Source organism: Myotis myotis, unplaced genomic scaffold, assembly GCF_014108235.1.
Source record: "Myotis myotis isolate mMyoMyo1 unplaced genomic scaffold, mMyoMyo1.p scaffold_m19_p_7, whole genome shotgun sequence".
In the NCBI taxonomy this organism is placed as follows: Eukaryota; Metazoa; Chordata; class Mammalia; order Chiroptera; family Vespertilionidae; genus Myotis; species Myotis myotis.
This window is the reverse complement of record NW_023416379.1, coordinates 52641776-52660638: the sequence shown is the minus strand read 5'-3', so window position 1 is coordinate 52660638 and position 18863 is coordinate 52641776. Positions and strand designations below refer to the sequence as shown.

At 42.6% G+C, this 18863-nt stretch overlaps 2 protein-coding genes and 1 long non-coding RNA gene across 10 annotated transcripts in view; 1 reads left to right on the top strand and 2 right to left on the bottom strand.

Annotated features, from left to right (window-relative positions):
* The first annotated feature begins 94 nt into the window (after positions 1 to 94).
* On the top strand, positions 95 to 18800 carry LOC118660386. 3 transcript variants are annotated; one of them, XR_004968890.1, is made up of 6 exons: positions 95 to 240; positions 6194 to 6370; positions 9625 to 9715; positions 12331 to 12364; positions 14071 to 14254; positions 17916 to 18800. It is a non-coding gene; the product is annotated as an uncharacterized LOC118660386 (long non-coding RNA). The 3 variants fall into 3 exon arrangements; XR_004968889.1 differs by lacking the exon at positions 95 to 240 and adding an exon at positions 5191 to 5797; XR_004968888.1 differs by lacking the exon at positions 95 to 240 and having other exon boundaries at positions 5926 to 6370.
* LYRM2 (LYR motif containing 2) lies at positions 302 to 3851 on the bottom strand. The gene is made up of 3 exons (XM_036317727.1): positions 2849 to 3851; positions 2048 to 2188; positions 302 to 1589 (listed from the first exon to the last, which is right to left on the bottom strand). The coding sequence occupies exons 1-3, from the start codon at positions 2891 to 2893 to the stop codon at positions 1509 to 1511; spliced, it is 267 nt and encodes an 88-aa protein (XP_036173620.1). The 5' UTR covers positions 2894 to 3851; the 3' UTR covers positions 302 to 1508.
* Positions 6498 to 18863, bottom strand: part of MDN1 (midasin AAA ATPase 1) — a 152763-nt gene continuing 140397 nt past the window's right edge. For all 6 annotated transcript variants that reach the window (XM_036317711.1, XM_036317714.1, XM_036317713.1 and 3 more), the window contains 12 exons: positions 17951 to 18052; positions 17030 to 17237; positions 15766 to 15936; positions 14423 to 14580; positions 13586 to 13675; positions 12652 to 12767; positions 11871 to 12045; positions 10706 to 10779; positions 10490 to 10604; positions 9735 to 9798; positions 8595 to 8737; positions 6498 to 7889 (listed from right to left, as the gene is read on the bottom strand). In XM_036317711.1, the coding sequence (XP_036173604.1) occupies positions 7701 to 7889; positions 8595 to 8737; positions 9735 to 9798; positions 10490 to 10604; positions 10706 to 10779; positions 11871 to 12045; positions 12652 to 12767; positions 13586 to 13675; positions 14423 to 14580; positions 15766 to 15936; positions 17030 to 17237; positions 17951 to 18052 (1605 nt within the window). In that variant the 3' untranslated portion in view covers positions 6498 to 7700. The remainder of the gene's footprint in view (positions 7890 to 8594; positions 8738 to 9734; positions 9799 to 10489; positions 10605 to 10705; positions 10780 to 11870; positions 12046 to 12651; positions 12768 to 13585; positions 13676 to 14422; positions 14581 to 15765; positions 15937 to 17029; positions 17238 to 17950; positions 18053 to 18863) is intronic.

Genomic DNA, 18863 nt, shown 5'->3' with positions numbered 1-18863 from the left:
TGTGCTACTTCTACATGGATGTTAAGGTAATTGCATTAGTTTCATCCAGAAGTTGCCTCTTCTTTTGGTGTTCAAGGTACTTACTAAGGTTCTCTTTCTCCTTTCTCTTCAACAAAGATCTAGATTCCCAGTGGTGATCTTTTTCAGTATCAGATCATGACACATCTGCAGAACATACCTCAACCACCGTGAGGGATAATACAGGAGGATTTTTCAAGGAAGTTCCAGGTTATCTCCGAGGTCAGTACACCCCCAATCCTACTTGTCATACTGTTTTCCAAAACAGCTTAATTGACTTATACAAGGTTATATGCCAATTATATTTTAATTTTTAAAAATGAAAAGGAACAGCTTATTAGATATAATTCACATAGGATACATATAAAATATACATTTTCATGGGTTTTAGTATATTCAGAGTTATGCAACCAAAACCTAACTTTACAATGTTTTCATCACCCCAACAAGAAACCCCATATCCAGTTATGCTCCATTACATCCAGAGCCCTAGCAACCCCTGATCTTTCCACCTATCCCGCACATTTCCTATCAACGGGATCATACAATATGTGATCCTTTGTGACTGGCCTCTTTTACTTAGTGTTTTCAAGGTTCATTCGTGTAGCACGTATCAGTACTTCACTCCTTTTTATTGCCGAATGTTTTATTGTATAGATATACCACATTTTGTACTTACTTGTTTATCAGTTGGTGGGCATTTGGATTGTTTTGGCTATGATGAAATAATGCTGCTATGAACATTTGTGTGCACGTGTTTTGTAGACATGTGTTTTTAGTTTTGTTGGTTGAAACCTAGGAGGAAACCTGCTGAGTCAAGTAACTATGTTTAAGTTTTTAAGCAGCTGACAGTCTGTTTTCCAAAGCAGCTGCTCTATTTTCTGTCCCCACCAGCAATTGATGAGGGTTCTGATTTCTCCACATGTTCCCCATTAGTAGTTATCTCCCTTTTTGATTACAGCCATTCTAGTGCATGTGGTGGATGTGTAGTATCTCATTGTGGTTTTGATTTGCATTTCCCTGATGAATAATGGTGTTGAGTATTTTTTTTTATGTGCTACTTCAGTGGTCGGCAAACTGTGGCTCGCGAGCCACATGCAGCTCTTTGGCCCCTTGAGTGTGGCCACGAAGTTTCAATCGCACTGTACGTGCGCGCCCACACGTGGTATCTTGTGGAAGAGCCACACTCAAGGGGCCGCAGTTTGCCGACCACTGTGCTAATTGACAGTTTCCTGTACTGGTTTTTGCTTCTTATAAAAACTGCTGACAAATCCAGAAACATTTTCAAAATACAGGGTATGTTTTTCAGTGCTAAGGAAATTGTTCCAATGCGGCTTTTCTTTGCCCTCTGTGACGTGCCATGCTCCATGTTCTGATATTCTGTTGGAGTGCTGTACATACAGTTTGACTTGACTTTGGGCTGCCTGTCGTTGAGCCTAAGCTCAAAAAACACATGGAGACCTTGAAAATCTTCCAGGATAATGCTATAGTTAAGATTTTGCTAAGGCAAGTGTTCTTTCTAATTCCTTGAGCTGCATATTGCCTTGTGTAATCATCATCCGGATTGTAACCTGTAAAAGAAAGTGAGATCTGGTCACTGTTTTACCTGGTTAATCAAGGTGCCGCCGTATGATTGTATTTGTTCAAGTTAAGAACCAATGCTGAGAATTCAAACTGCTGCGTATTAGAGAAGCCAAAAATCTGACAATCAGGAGTGCACGGTGTCTGACAGTCATACTTCCCAGACCCGCCTGCTGTAATATTTACAATATTTTCCTCTGTGTGTGTTGGGGGGAAAGGGAGTGTTAAAGAGAAAAGTCAGGTGATGCTAGTGTAGAATGTAGATACTGATAGTAAAGATTGTAAAATTTTAAATAGTTAAGGAAGTGGAAAATCAGTAACATTAGAGCAATGATCAAGATATCGCAGTGCCATTTATATTCCAAGATGTCTACCAAACGTTTTTAAAAATTCACTGAACAATACAAAAAAGGGTCAGGGACTGTCGTTACTATGAACTTGTTCTTACCTCGTCAGTGGCACTTTTGTTTCTTTTGAATTCTTCCCTCGCCCAGTCCTTCAGGTATTTGCGATCAGAATCCTTTGGAACTTGCCGAATGGCTTGCAAAATCCTTCTGTAGAGAAGGAGGACTTGCTGCCTTCTCACGAACTGTGCAGGGGAGGAGAGAGGGCCATTCCAACCTCACCATTACAGCCCAGAGGGCTCCACTTTAGCAAACCAGACTGTAACCACATCACTTCTCTTTGGTCTTTAGTTTTGAAAAGGACAAAGAAAAATCCTCTTTTTCTTTTAAGAAAACAAGTTTACTTGGGCTGTTTGTTTGCTCTGTCAAACATAAGAGCCTTTAAAATCTAGAGCTGACTATTGGGCAGAAAAAGGGCTCCCAGACGAAGAAAATATAACCACAACAGCACTTCTTCTAAGTTCAGGCAGTTGTGAAAATCCCCTGGTAACCTCATTTGCTCTTTTCCACGGATCAGTGTAACAGGCAGAGCAGTTCCCGCAGCGTCAGGGCTCCAGGAGATCAAGAGCCTGCCCAGCTTTTCTGTCTGACAAGACTGGTTTCTGCCTACACGCCCCGCCCCTCCCTCCCAGGCCCCGCCCCTCCCTCCCAGGCCCCGCCCCTCCCTCCCAGCCACACCTCACGGGGAAGCCCTGCCCCTCCGGCCCCGGCCCATCAGAGGGCGTGCGGGGTCACCGGCCCCAGTTGCTCCCCAGACGCACCCGTAGGTTGGGTGCAGGGGGAGACGGAGAGTTGAGCTGAGGCCTGGGGAAGCTGTCCCAGAGGCCCGGGAAAATAGCTGGTACCTGCTTTAGCGTTAGTGTCGCTGGGGGTAAGCGGGAAGTAGCCATGTCCTCCACGCCGGTTGGCTAGAGCCACAGTGCGCAGGAGCGGAAGTGGAGAGAGGGTCGAGGGGGCGGGACGAGTTCGGTTTCCTGGGAGACGCCTGCAGCTTGGGCTTCTGCCTGGAGAGCAGAGCTGTGGAATCAGCTTGTAGCCTGGGCACTTTGTTGTCTTGGCCTGAGTCTCCGGGTAAAAGGGGATGGCAGTTTCTGTCATAGGTGGTTGAGAATGGAGTGGAAAGGCATTTAGCACAGCTCCTGACACATGGTTATGAGTTTCATTAAATGGAAGTTCACTTTTTTGGGGTGAGGGGAGAAATTATTCTGGTGTACTCCTTTTGAATTTTTTTACTAGTAATATATATAATTAGGAATGTTATAAGCTTAAATGTTAACTTATTTTAGAATTCGTGCCCTCTTCCTTTGTCTTTTTCATTCTCATCCTGCCCTTTTTTTATTGCATTTTCCTGGCAGCGTGGTGGTCTTCACGAGGCTTTCAATGGCCGCCCCATTGCGGCTGTAAGAACTTTGTATCGCTAATAACAAGGAAATGCACATCCTATGTCTTCATTTCCTCATAATTATTTTGCCCTCCTCACAACACACACACACACACACACACAAGCATTTAGGTCATATAACTATAAGGGGGTTAGTGAATCTTTGCTGTATTTCTTTTCTAAATAGGGTTATTCCAAATTAAAATACAACCAAACAGGATCATTCAATGATCTGTTTACTTGATGAACATTTACAAAAATGTCCCATTACCTGTTGCCTCGCTTTTTGGAATCCTTGGTGCTTCCTTTTCCAAATTGTGTTCTGGGTCTGTGAAGTGAGATGATAGCATATCCCTCAGAGGCCTTGTGTGTATAATGCACTGAGAACAGGGTGTGGCAGATATAAGCACTCTAATGGTGAGTTTTTTAACATTACCAGGCTTAACCCATGACCACTTTTTCAAAATTTGTGTACTAATTAGCAATAGCAATTCATTGATTTTTTTTTTTTTTCTTTTAAATAGTGAAGTTTGCCCAGCCATTGTGGCTCAGTGGTTGAGCTATGAACCAGGAGCTTCCAGTTCAATTCCCGGTCAGGGCACATGGCTGGGTTGTGGGCTCCATTCCGTGTGGGGTGTGCAGGAGGCAGTTGATCAACGATTCTCTCTCATCATTGATGTTTCTCTCTCTCCTCTCCCCTCATCTCTGAAATCAGTAAAAATACACTTAAATGTTAGTGAAGTTAAATACCCGACAACTTTTAGTTACACTTATTTTTTGAATTGTCATGACTTTGGTCCATTAATGCTGATTAAGACTTTTTTTATATGTAATTAATTCATTTATTTTTTAAATTAAATTCTTTATTAAGGACTTTATTCTAATCTTATGTGGGTTGTTTGCTTGTTTGTTTTTTTAATTTGGTCCTTTATGTAGCTTTAAGTTTCTATACAATAATGTGTATTTTTTGAGGCTTGAATTTCAATTTTTAAATTTTTTTTCATTGTTAATATTTAAAATATTTACTCCACCTAGAATTTATTTTGATTCATGGCATGATATGGATGTTAAGTTCTTTTTCAGCTGCTAACTTTTGATACCATTTAATAGTTTATTCCTCTTCCTGGACTTCGCGATACCTATATGGTAAATTCTCTTAGGATTTGAATAACTTATTCAGGATTATTTCATCTGGGACTCATTTTTAATTTTTGTTGTTTTTTGTTTTTTAAATATATTTTATTGATTTTTTACAGAGAGGAAGGAAGAGAGAGAGTTAGAAACATTGATGAGAGAGAAACATCCATCAGCTGCCTCCTGCACATCTCCTACTGGGGATGTGCCCACAACCCAGGTACATGCCCTTGACTGGACTCGAACCTGGGACCTTTCAGTCCGCAGGCCGACGCTCTACCCACTGAGCCAAACCGGTTTCGGCTGTTGTGTTGTTTTTTTTATCTGGCAAGAAGACTCCTCTGTAGTTTCTTACACAAATCTTATTAATCTTCTATACAACCTTTAGAAATATTTTCTATCATTTCCCTCCAAATCATCTTAGGATCTTTATTACAATTTTGGCAGTGTTCAACCTATCCTTTCTGTATAATAAAAGGCTAATATGCAAATTGTCCCCTCAACCAGGAGTTTGACCAGGGGATGGGGCCAGCCGTCCAACTGCCTGCAGCCCCTCCCCCTGGCTGGCCCCACCCCTGATTGCCACCCCCAACCTCAATCAGGGTGGGCCGGCTGGACCCCCACCCATGCACAAATTTGTGCACTGGGCTTCTAGTAAATTAATGTGTGAGAACAGATATTTTTAGCCCATTTCTTCTTCTCATCAAGAAACATTTATGTTAGACACTGGTAATGCTGTCAAGAGTCATATATGCTCTCTGTTCTCAGCACCATGGTATGGGCAGGAAGACATGTAAGTCTAATTAAGTGTTAGATGTCAAGGTTCATAATATGGGAGCTCATTCTTCCTGGAGGGCTTATCAGAGCAACATGTTTGTCAGAAAGGAAAGTAGGTAAGAGAATTCCAGAAAAGAATGTGTGGAACACGGGCAGATTCTAGGATCCCTGTGGTTTGTTGTGATAGATGGAATGGTGTGGTGGGGATGCAGGGAGAGCAAGGCAGCAATCAGGGCACCCTAATAATAAATGTCCTCTTCTCAGTGGGGCCCTCTGGAGGAACTTTTGAAAGATCTCCTTGGATGTTGTGAGTAGGATAAAGTGAAGCTAACAGATTATTTTAGGATACTATTTAATACTCCAGGCTACAGATTTAAAAGAATTCCCACTACAGTGTCGTCAGAGGAGATAGGATAAGATAAACACCCAGAAGTCAGAGCAGACAAGACTGGGGTTTGGATGAAGAAAGAGAAGTAAGGCAGATGTAAAGACTGAGTAGCAGGTGAGTGTGAGAAGAAGCGTGTCCTCGGAACCTTCTAATGACGTGTGCAGCGGGCTCTGTGGCGCAATGGATAGCGCATTGGACTTCTAGTGACGTGTGCTTTGTACGCTGGGCCAGGGTCTGCCTGACCCCCACCCTGGTCCCTGATAGGTCTCCTGTGACTGCTCCCATGCTTCCTAACTCTTTCCCCATCACAGCACAAGCTGAAAAGGGCACTCTTGGGTAGCTGCTTACTGGAATTCCTACTGTCCCAGACCCAATGAGCTGCTGCAGGGCTAAGGGACTCACTATCTTAGCAAACCAGCTGGGATGCTCCAGTTTGGATGGTCCTATCAATTAAAGGTACAGATGATAAACTACCACATCACTGTCATAATGTCGTTTTTTCCCTACCAGATCCAACCCTGCTGAAGGAGTAAACTTCCTACCCCATAAATGGCTTTGGACATGAAATCTGCGTGGAAGAGATGTGTCCTTTTGGAACAGAATTTTTATGAGCCATTGTTTCCACCAACTCGCCATTTCTCCATCGCCACGAGGCCCGCAACTCACCCTCCGTGGACATAGAAACAAGTAAGAAATAAACCCTACTGTACAGAAAGCCACTGATGTTGTGGAGTCATGTCAGTCTAGGTAGTAACAGCTGACTGGTCCAGCAGATAAGACCATTCCTTTTGTACTTCTCTGTTGTATTCACAAATTATATCACCACTGGTATATTTTTTAATAGTTTTCAGAATATAAGCTCATAGCTTTTTAGAATAAAAAATAAATGATATAACATCAGGTACATGCTTTGGACTCTTGGTTAAACAAACAACAAGCAATCTGTGTTTTGTTGACCACCTCAAAAAGAGTGGCAAACTTCACAGTGTAACTTGATAACAGACATGGAGATAGACAATTACATCATGGCATGTTGTCTACAAAACAACATTCTGACGGTCAGAACTTAAGTCAAACAGTTTCAAGTATTCAAGCACTGCTTTCTGGCCAAGTAAAAACTGCCTAAAAACCGTTGGTGTATTTTGACTGGGGAAAAAAATAGATAGATGTAGCTTCTTAGTTCTTCTGGATACAGCATATCTTTTCCAGAATAAAACTGGCTCAGTCTAGCTTGAAAGCAGTGTGAGGAATGACTCTTCCCCTTAACTGATAAGAAAAAAAGGAACTAAAGAAATAAATTACTACAACAGCAGGGACTATGGCACTGAGAGAATGAAATACACAAAGGATAACCATCTTCCCATCATTGCATAGTCTCCCGAAGCAGCAAATGTGAAGGACACTGAAAAGCCACTTCATGTTTATACAGCCCAGGGATCAGCTCCGCTTCCTGGAGCCCCCGGATGGCTGGTGGGTGATGAGCACACATACAACCAGCCTCTGAGGACTGCAGCTGTCCCAGCCACTTGACAGCTTTTGGGTCCACACTGTGGGCTTGGCAAAGCCAAACCTTAGAGTGGGGTCAAAAGCACAGCTCCCGTCAGGCCTTTAGCCAAAGGACTGGCACAGCCCCGGGCTCCTGGCAGCACCTCCTCAAGGCAGGTGTCCAGGGTCCCTTCGAGGGAAAGCAGACAGCTGGGCTCACGGAGGGGCTGGCCTCCTCTCAGGCCAGGGCTTCCAAGACAGGCTGGCAGGGCAGTCTCTCAGGTACGAGACCAGACGCCTGCTGCTCCATGTCTGTTTTAAGAACAGTAGCCTAGGCCAAGTTTCCTCTGAAATGTCAAAATGTACATTGCAATACGTTTTTTTGTAGCTGAGTGAATTTTTATAAATCAGACCTAAGATAAAATATAACTTAGAGCTGCAAATTCAGAAGTGTCCAGAAAGGAGCACCTGGGCAAGAAGTAGCTCTTGACCGTGGTTTCAAGTCTCAACTTTGGACTATGTTCTTGCTGGTCTACAGGTGGTCAGAGGCTGTCACTAACTCAAACCACTGCCTGAGAGCATCGCTGAGCGTCTCGGGGAGTGCGTTCACATCGCGAAGAATTATGTAGAAGGGGAATGGGAACTCCTCCATGTAGGATCGAATTTCAGGCAGCTCTCCGGGTCCTTTAAATATTGGCACTTTAATGTCCAAGATAGAATCCTGCCAACAGAAGACATTTTGAAATAAATCAGTGTCCTTGGCTAGCTCTTCCAGGCTCTCTCTCTCCAACATGTTTTCAGTCTCCTGTGTGTAATTCCTGCCTCTGAGAGTAGCTTTCATTACTAAGTAAAACAAAATTTTCAGAACTCATTGAGGAGGAAGGTCTTTCTGAACACCCCTTCCAGAACAGGCACTGAAAGGGGGATAAGAAAACCCAATTTCCCTGTGACGGTGTGTCCCATTCTCAACTTGGATTATTCACATTAGATCTTCAACTTGCTGTCTAGGCCTTAACCTGGAACAGAATTGCCCTGTGGACAGACATCTTTCACTTGGCGACTGATCTTCCTGTTCAGAGGAGGGCACTGCTGAGGTACGAGTAACTGGAAAGGGCCCACTGTCAAAATCTGGCATAGGAAGTATTTAAGGGGTGCTCTCTGGAGTCAGCCAGGATCCTGGCTTTCCTACTCATCACCTACAATCAGTTATTCTGTCCTTCACTAAAGTGGGAATAATCCCCATCTCACTGGATTATTGCAAAGTAAATGAGAAAAGTTATAAAGTGCCTAGAGCAGGGCCTGACGACGGAACACTGTGTTAGGAATTCTGAGTATGATGGTGCGACCCAGGCCATATTTCAGATGGAACAGGCTGAAGAACACCTCCACATTATCCCCAGAAAAGTGGCTTTTCGTAGTCGCTCACCCGGGAACTGGGATTATCCAACACAACAAAAATGACGAAGATGTTCGCATTCCGGGCAGCCTGGACTGCCGCCAGGACTCTGTCTTTGCCCTCGAGGAAGAGACCGCGTCCATCAGAGACCACCAGGAGGAGCTGTGCAGCGTCTGTAGAACACAATGGAAATCCATCTTTAACCATAACTCAAAACTACTTAAAGACAAATTAGTGTAGGCTTTCTCTGTAATACTGACATCAAACAGCTCTGGAACTGGTGAATTCTGAGCACAAATAAAAGGGACCTCTAATTAGATGTTACTTCAGATGCCTGCATCAGGGACGGCATACTTACAAAGCTTCTGGCAATAAAACAGTTTCCCAGTAGTGTTCAGGGAATGTCACATTTAGATCAACTTCACTGGAGAATTAAAATACAAAAATGTGTACTGAGGAGGCCATTAGAAGAAAGTATCTGTCAAAAACCTGGACCTGTCTGAAATTTTTGCTGATTTCTGTATGTTTCCCCTTAAAATTGTTTTTAAAAACTCAGAGGGGGACATTAAAAAATAAATGGTGAATTAAAATGTTTAAAAATATTTAATGTATAATGTTATCAGCTAAAGATTGTAGTGTCTGAGGGTAAATGTCTTTGACAGAGAAAGACAGCCCACCAAGTCTTGAGATGTATGAAAAAGACTTGCTTCCAACAGGAAGTTCTCCATGATACAATCATAACTGAGAGATTTCTGTAAAGAACTAGAGAAAGAACTGGTGTGTTTCAAGGCCCAAATCAATCATGGCTGGATTAGCTGGTTTCTGAATAATGTCCTCCTCTGCTTTCTTGTTAAGTACGAATATTCTGTAATATTGTATAACTTGCTCCTTTCATAACTCTCAACCCAATCTATCAAATAAGTATATACTAGTTAATTAGTGTCTAATTCCTTCATTTATTATAAGCCTCCTGGGTATGGGTTTAATAAAAATTTCTAAAAAAAGGAGTAAAAAATTCCAGAATGGCTAATACCTCTCCTGGTTCTTGCTTTCCCGGTAGAGCATCCACATTAAAAGATGGTGACGGGTGCAGTGAGATGAAGCAGGCAACTTGCAAATACAGACAACAGAAAACCATTTTGTCAACAAAGGTAAGAGAATGCAGCTCACCTGGACTGACGTTCTGTGAGAGCTGCTGAGCGGCTGCAAACATGCTGGCTACCGACTCTAGAAACTAAACCAGAAACAATTAGGAAACAACTCTCTTCCCATTCTCAGAGAGCTTAAAGTTATAACCATCTCAGACCTACAGGCAACCAGACTATCCCTTCAGCCACCTGTAGTCAAGGACCACTGCTTGGTATTCACCCTTGAGATATGGCATACACCCCACTAGTGTTCTACATGACACCCCAAAGGAAAAGAAATACCTTTACTGGGGGATAAGAAGTGAATTAACTCCCCAAATGAACAAAACAGCTGTCTTAAAAACAAAAAAACAGGCAAGAAAACACAAAATGTCCACGTCAGAATTACTGTCCCATGCTATGTTTTGAGAACTTGTCAAGTCATGTGGCTTTATTTTACATCATTTCTTCTCTAAGCTAACTGGGGGTGGGGGGGGGACTGGCCTTGACCCTGATAAGGGTACTGGGAGATGGTTTATTTTTCAAAAATGTTCCAAACCTCTCAGAAAAATAAGGAGCCAGATACAAAGTCAAAAATGACCTTTGAGAAACTGAGGTTACACCGTGTCAGTAATGGGCACAGGAAGTTTCTATCCCCGCAGGACACAGGCTGGGGTTTACCGTGTTCTCTACTGTAAATTCTGCCTGTCCTTATACCACATTGGGAGGAAGGTGTTCTAAAACCTCCACTGAGCGAGAGGAGTATCTGTGCAGAAGACCTCTGATGTCATAGCACACCTGAGCAATCTTGGTTTTCTTCTGTTGGAATTTGCAGAGCCGTAGAATCTGGGACCCCGAGTAATCACTGAACTGTTCGTGGAATGGGTGTAACAGCTTTACGGACTCTCCAAAACTTCGGGGAAAAGCCAAATATAATGAAGATTATTTTTTGTCATGTGAACAAAATAACCATAGAAGACCAGTTTCCCCAGTGTGATTAAAAGGCACTCTTACCTGCACACCGCAATCTGACCTACTTCCAGCAGAGTTAGAGCATTTCCAATCACAGCCAAAGATTCAAAGGCAAGCTGTGAAATCGACAGTTAAGTGTTTGAAGGAATCAGAATATCAACGTTTTTTATACCAAGATTTTTACAGAAGACATTTATTTTGTATAGCCCACAGGGAAACACCATTAATATGGCTATTCACAACCAACCCAGAGGCTTGGTGTCCTTGGGCCCTGGCTAATACCACAAATGCTGAAACCTATAATCCATTACACTGGTAGGAAAGGTCTGCTCTAGACATCATTCCACAAAAGTGATCCTGAGATATTTGGTCCATAAATTTTAAAAACTTCCTTTTTGATGACATAAAAAGTAATTTTTTAAAAAATCAATTTATCCTAATTATGAATATGACTGCATAGTTTTAAATTCATATATAAAGATGTTGATTATGATGACACTTATGGCAACTAACATCTACTAAATACCTATCAAGTGCTAGAAATTAACATTAAATCAAGTTTTCTACATCCATTATTTAATTTAGTTTTCCTAACAACTCTGATGAAATGCCCAAAGTCACACAGTAGTAGAGAGTCACGTGGTGGTGGGGAGCTGAACTCAGGTTCAGAGGTTAAACTTTTTCCAGCGGATCCTATGTGTAGATTTTAGATTGCTCATTGACTCGTGCTGCGTAACAGCAAAAAACAACACTCTTCAGTGTGCATATTACTTACGGTATTGTAAGTAATTCTATTCAGGCTCCTGAGCCTTGTTAATACTGATAGAACTCTAACTCTAGATAATTTCAGACTTAATAGAAATGTGTGATGAATACATTTTTTAAAAAAACATATGTTGTGCATGGTTTAAAGAATGGCAGTACACTGCATTTTGAGGAAAATACACATTGTCAGATTTACTTATTCTGCAGCTAGACAATAGCACAGCAAGGCTATAAAACAATTTTAAAAACATAACAGTAAGGCACCAAAATATTTGAGACATCTTGAAATTGCCCTTTTGAACTCTTTAAATTTTAGATCTTCTCAAACATGGTATTTGCATTCTCAGGAAAGAAAGACTAATTGGTGTTTCCTTCAGGTCATATTTAAAGCATTTGATGTCCCATGGTACAGAGCTTGATTTAGGTAACTTCTCCTTCTTACCTGTTTGGTATGGTTGTCTACCATGCTAGAAGAGTCATCGATAGCCAAACAAATCTGATACTGGCGTTTACTGGGCTTGGTCCTTCGGAGCCAAATCTTGTCTTTTCGGAATTGGCTAGCAATGTATGGGATGACCTTCCGCATGTTCAATCGCTTCCCAGTTCGATAGTCTCCTCTATTAAATTTATCCAAATGGGACAAAGATTAAAAACTGCTCATCCCTTGAAAACTTTAAAAGTATCTTATCCCCAGTTATACAAAATAACCAGTAACCTGGCACAATGAAGTGTTACTGCAACTGAGATTTAAAGGCCAGGATCTCCTTGATTAGCCGCCAGAAAAACTGGCTATGTATGCGGTTCAATAATAATTAGATCCAAAAAATTTAAGGGACATTTTTTTAAAATTAAAAAAGTTTGCATTGAATATTAAATCTTGGATTCTCTTTTCTGTTCTATAGCTGTAATCTTGGACCCATCTTTGAAAAGATCTAGGTGAGTAACAAGCGAGTAGCCCAACATGTAGCAGCAATATGAGCAGCACACACAAAGGCTCAGCAATTTCCCATCAGTTATTCATGAACCAAAGAAACTGCATTCGTGCCAAACTTCACCGACTCTTTGGTAGACAACAGACTAAGGAACACCATCCTGGTGCCTGTGCAGCAGAAATGGCAACTCAGAAGCCAGCCCAATAAGTGGTTAAGTGCTGAGCTCAATGGGAAAGGCGAAACTGCCATCATTTCAGGGCTCTTCAAGTGTATGCGATGGAGACGACTTACTTCAGCTTGGCTGCCTGGGTGGGCTCCAATATGAGGCGAAGCTGTTCACACAGCTGTTGTGAGAGAGGTGCAGTTAAGATCAGGTAGCTCTGCCACATCTCAGCTGCAGCCTTTTCCTGTGACAACAGCAAGAACATGTAAGTTACCTGGACAATGTCAGAGCTGACCAATCATTACAACAAGGTGAAGGTTTGACACTGAGAAGCACTTTAAAGTTTTTCTTAGCTGCTATCTAATTCACTTGATTAAAAATGTCTCTTTCCACAAAAACAGTTCAAACTGTAAAATATTGAAACACATGACCACATCAATGCCTTCTTCACATCACCTAGAGTATAACCTGTACCCTTCATGTGGAGAGGGAGCTGTGAATGGGTAATTTTGGTGCCAACAGATCCAGCCCCTTAATCGTGGGCTCTCAGGGTCATGTTTTAAAAGCAAAAGTGACAAGTGCAAATCTCAACACATTAAACAGTGTGCATATTTCCTGGAAACAGCTGTGTGATTTTCTGCCAACATATGTGGTGGGGATGATGATGAGACAGAAAATCAAATAAAATATGTATATATACAGGTAATTCAGAATGCAAAGAAATTAAAAATGGAACTTCTGGGTGATCTACACTTCGGTATTACACCACCTGCTAATGCCCCAGGTGGCCTATTCTGAGAATGATATAGTATCCTTTTGCCCCATTTTCAACCACTGTGGCATCCATTACAGAGTAAGCAACAGAAGAAGTCACATCATTTCTGTTTTAATTAAACTACAGGTCTAGTGGCAAAGCAGACAATGGACTTGGGCTTTAGGATTATAATTATACTCCATGTACTCGGTCCCTTTTACAAAGGTTCTGGAGCTAAGGACCTATTAAGTTTCTGTATCTTAACAAAACAAAAGTCAGGATACTGTATGAAAAGGCCAGTGACTTACTTCTTCTGGGTTTCCAGGTTCATGTGGCTGCCACCTTTCCAGCTGTTTCTCCAGCTCCTGCCTTAGCTCATCGACATCTTTTAAAAAGGGCTAAGAAGAAAAAACACAAATGAGAGGCAGCCCAGGTTGGAATCACAAACTCAGGCTGCCTTCTTCTCTGCAGTATGAATCCAAGTGCATACCCCCGAGACATAACACACAAGCAAATTTAATGGCACAGTAAGGAGATGCCAGACAACAATCCTCTGCTTCCCATTTGTTGAGGCAAGATGGATAAAGGAAATGTTAACTTTTATAAATTGATCCCAGCAGAACAAAACCAAATGCCTAAATCTCAATAATGAAATTATTATTTGATTAATCTAGACTTCCATTAAGTCAAACAATTAGGAAAAGCAACTTGGTTACTCTGTTCTTCCTAAACGCAGGCATTAAGTCAAAGATTCCTGTTACTTAACGAACACAAACTGTTAACCCTCCTGCAGGCTCCTTACACAGGATGGTGGACATAAGAAGAGATGTGAGAGCTGGAGGCCCAAGGACCAGATCCACCATCACCCCAGGTCAGGGCACAGACCACCTGCTGTGACCCTGGGACTAACCATTAGAACAGTGTTTTATCTGCTTTAGAGAACGCCTGTCATACCAACAGAGATCCTAAGAAATTTGGTAAGGATATGATACCCCAAAACAAACAGGTATTCCATAAAGTTCTAAAGACAATGATTAAAAAGGAATTTATAATTACATTTTGTCAACTTAGTAAAGTAGTGACTTCTGAAAGACTTTTTTCTCCCACTCTAATCACCCCACCTCTATTTGTGAAAGTTTTAGTACCTGGAAAATCGTGTCCACCAGGAAATGATGGGCTGTATGAATGGTTGAATCTCGGCTTCTCTCAGGTTTCTCATTCTCTGTCTCCTTGTGGGATCTGTCTGTCCTGGGGTCTTGGTCTTCCTCTGTTTTAACAGTTTTGGTCTCCATCTCATCAATGCCTGTTTTCATAAGAAGACATAATTTTACTTACCATACATCTACACTAATAAAAGACAAAGATGGAAATTGACCATACCTTCATGACACCCACCAGCCAATCAGGAGTGAGTATACAAATTATCCAACAAAAATGGCGGGTTAATTTGCAGGCACCGAGCGGTGGGGGGCAGGATGCTTGTGTTGTTGCCATGGCAACGACACAGGCATTCCACACCGCCCCAGCCGCTCCGGACCTCTGGGCAGCTGGACAGCATGGGAAGGCAGCTCCGGCCAGAGTGAAGGAAGGCCCATTCTTGCATGAATCTTCGTGCATGGGGCCTCTAGTATTAACATAAAAACTAAGCCTTCATGGCTGTCTTTCAACCCTAACAATTATTAAGACTTCACTCATTCACTTCCCAGCACATCGCCACATATTGGTTCCACGTATTCTTTCACTCTGTAACAGTTGTTACCAACTCTTATTCCCCTAACTTCTCCTCCTCCTCACCATGATATTGAAGGCAGCTGTTCTGGGGAGGTGGAAATAGGGGAGATGATAGTCCACATTGACAAGCCCTGAAAAACTGTGATTCTTTAAATTGTGTGCATGTAGAGCTTTGATAAAAATAAAAGCTAAAATAAATAAAATCATAGTTCCATTTTATAGATGAAGAAACTGCAGCGGCAGGCGGGGAATGTTAGCTTCCTCCGTCACTGAAGCAAGCAAGCCTCATGTTCGCTTCAAGCTGCCTGGCTGCCGGCCGCCATCTTGGCTGGCAGTTAATTTGCATATCGCCCTGATTAGCCGATGGGAAGGGTAGTGGAGGTATGGCTAATTACCATGTTTCTCTTTTATTAGATAGGATTTCCATTTAATAGAAAACATTTCTCTAATAGTCAAGAATATACCTTCTTGTCACAATTGGATAAGTGCTCTATTCTGTTCTGCAAGTTTTAAAAAGGCAGATGGGATTTTGTGTGAAAGGCAAGTCTCAGTGGTCTCCTTGAAAGAGTGTGTTGCAACACCACTCTTCCACCTTTCCACTCTGAAACATGATACAGTGACATTATTATAGGCCAATGAATGTCTAAGCCGGGGTTTAGGACATGGAAGTAAAAGTCCAGATTTAGAATACAGTACAAGAAAAGCAACTTCTCTAAATCAGAGAGCTTAGGAGGGGTCTGTTTTCTGTAAGACTCACCAGAGCCTGCTGTGGTCCCCGACTTGACCTCCTCTGGCTTCAGCTGCTCGGTGTCTACTGCTTTGAGCTCCTCCTGCTCCTCCACGTCCATGAAGATGTCCTCTCTTTCCTCCTCCTCCTGCTCCTTGCTGGAGTCTTTTGCAGACTGTTGCTGCTCCATGCTGGCTACATCTGTTAAAAAAGTGCACACACACATAGAAAGCCTAGGTCTTTGCAGAACAAAGTAATCATGAGTGGGTGTGGTTTCTGTTATTCATGCTGGTTCTGCCACTAATCGGCTATGTGCCTTAGACATAGTGCTGGGCTTGTTTGTGCCCAAGATGTCCTACTAACCTAACTATGTAAAACTGCCTATTCTTCCCCTCCCACCCCCTCAAGCATATCATGTAACTACACATGTGACCACAGAAGTAGGATGTTTAGCTGGGTTTCTAGTGCTATGACAAGAGTCTGAACCAGAATAAACAGGCTGGGCACATGGCACATGATTCAGGGCAGCTAATGGCATCATCCTCCATTACTAAGTTATGGTAACACTTGGCATAGAAACGCTAACATGGGAATCCCTGCATCCAGATCTTGGACAAATTCTTAAACTTCTTTGGCCTCAGTGTGCTCATCTATAAAGTTGAGATATCCTCACTCATGAGATTAGAGGAATTACATGACCTTGTGGCAAAGGCTCAGAATAGTATCTGGCACAGAGTAAAAGCTCAATACATGGTAGCTGTGATCATCATATTTTATTTTCCTAAGGAGTAGGGACAGAAGAGGAGAAAAGTCATCTATTGCAGAGGAATTGCTTCTGTACTATCCTCATTGGTAGATATCAATAGTATTTCACAATTAGGAATAAAACGGTGAAAAGTCACCAAGAACTTGAGAGACTGAAAATGACTACTCCCTTTTCATGTACAGAAAAAAACACATATTTCAAGTTTACGGCTTCTGCCATTGCAGGGAGCAACCTCAAGGTGATTATGAAGAAATCTCAGAAAGCCTGAGATCAATGTTGGTTTTGGATGCAGCCAATAGTTATCAGGGTATTCTAAAAACTTACACTAGGCCCAGAAACACTGAGCATTTTGGCTACAGATACCTTTAAACAAAAAACAATTCATATTTCTGCACAGTTATTAGGAGTTTTTAAAAGCCATTCCTCTCCCTCCTAAAGATGAATTTGTAGTAACAGCTGGTGGCACACAGTCATACAGCATAAATTCTCAGAGAACTCAGTGAGCAAAGAAGCCTTCCCTGCACCTACCATAGGTCTGCGCATCGTAAGGGTCGCTCCCTTGTTTGATGTGCTCAAATGCAGCCGCGTCCTCTGCCTGGGGCTGGGGCTGGGCCGGGGTGGGCTCCTGCTCCGTGTGGCGGTCCATATCCACAGTCCTCAGCCTCTTGTGCACGTGCTCATTGTGATCACCCAGGGAGCGTTCATTGTCGGCCTGTCCAGGTTTCCTCTTAAAACTCTGGGAAATAGGAGGAAATTCATCAGAGCCTTGTCTAATAGTGAAAGACTAAAAATAACCACAGTGTCCGTCCCTGGGGGACTGGTTAAGTAAATTAGGTACAGCCATACAAAACTGTAATTCAACACAGCTGTTATAAGTATAAAGAATGGATAGTTCTTTACATACACATATGGGGTAATTTCTGACAGTTTTGTATCTGAATTAAGACAAGGAAGCAAAGAAAGTCATGCACATATGTATGTCCACATATGTCACATATGCAGAGAAGATCTAAAGACAAAACTGGTAGCACCCACTTCCTTGGGTGGCTTGAGTACAGGGATAGGATGGAAGCTTTTTAGGGAACTGGTTTTTATATAAAAATTTTGAATCGTGTGCAGAAATTTATACCTCATTAAAAAAACATTTTTTAAACTCAAAAGACTATGGACATTGAAAAGAGTAGTACTGGTTGGCGCTGGGCAGCACCACCGGGATCTTAGGCACCATAACAGGAATGGGGTCGTGGTGTGTGTGCATGTGTCCATGACCCTGCACAGGTTTCACTGGGAAAGCCCCAAAATCGTGGCCTACTCACCAGGGCTGCCATCGTGTCTGGTAGGATAGGGACAGCAAAGATAAAGAATGTGGCTTTTTATTTAATCACTATGTTTACAGCATCTTTTTTAGATGCAGCCTTCACTTTAGTTTAGATGAAGAGTGATAGAGACCTGTGTGTTCTTCCTGGTCTGTTTCTGGGAGGCCAACCGGGCGATGACATTGGATTCGTGGCCTTCTGCCTGGTTCGCATCCGCAGCTCCACTCCCGTGTTCCTATGAAATCCAAGCCATAAAGAATGAGGATGGAGGAAGCTACCAAGCACCTGGTTACTCTGCTGCATTGTGCACAACTTCTCCATTATTCTCATCTCAGAGTGCAACTGTCATACCTGCCCGCCTGCTCTGGAGCTCACCCGTGACTACAGCCTGGCCCATGGGTAGAAACAGGAGCATCTAGACCCGGACCTGTTACCAACACTCCGGGTGACCTCACTTTAGGCTGACAGTTCTTAGTTTACAGGAGTATAGTGGCTCACTCTGAAGGCAGGACAGACCTGATTAGAAACCAGGCTTTATCAGCAACCAGCTGCATAACCTCGAGACTGTCATTTAACTTCCCTGGGGGCTATTTAACTCAAGTGTAAAATGGAGAAAATAAGAACAATATCAGCTACCTTAGAGGGCTATTGTAAGAACTTGCTGAAGTAATGGAAATGCTTAGCACCTTATGGGTGCTTAATAAATGGGGTGGAGAAGGTGTAAGTATATAAACAGTGGTAATTACTGGGGAGAAAATGGGCTGAGAGAGGCTACAGGAGCTGGTAGAGTCAATGCTACAACAGTAGGTCCTCTGACCCAGGGTTCTCACAGCATGCCAGCGGCCCCAGCTATGGCCACATACAGAGCACATCACCCAGGTCAAAACAAAGTGCTGCCTGGCCAGTGTGGCTTAATGGTTGAGCGTTGACCTATGAACTAGGAGGTCAGGGCATATCAAGAATCAACCAATGGCCGAAACCGGTTTGGCTCAGTGGATAGAGCGTCGGCCTGCGGACTGAAAGGTCCCAGGTTCGATTCCGGTCAA

Excerpts from the sequence above, each read along its gene's own strand:
- LYRM2 (XM_036317727.1), bottom strand. The coding sequence starts at position 2,893 with ATGGCTACTTCCCGCTTACCCCCAGCGACACTAACGCTAAAGCAG. Across the intron at positions 2,189-2,848 it reads CGACACTAACGCTAAAGCAG|TTCGTGAGAAGGCAGCAAGT; the intron begins GTACCAGCTATT and ends TCCCCTGCACAG. Across the intron at positions 1,590-2,047 it reads ACAAAAGTGCCACTGACGAG|GTTACAATCCGGATGATGAT; the intron begins GTAAGAACAAGT and ends TTTCTTTTACAG.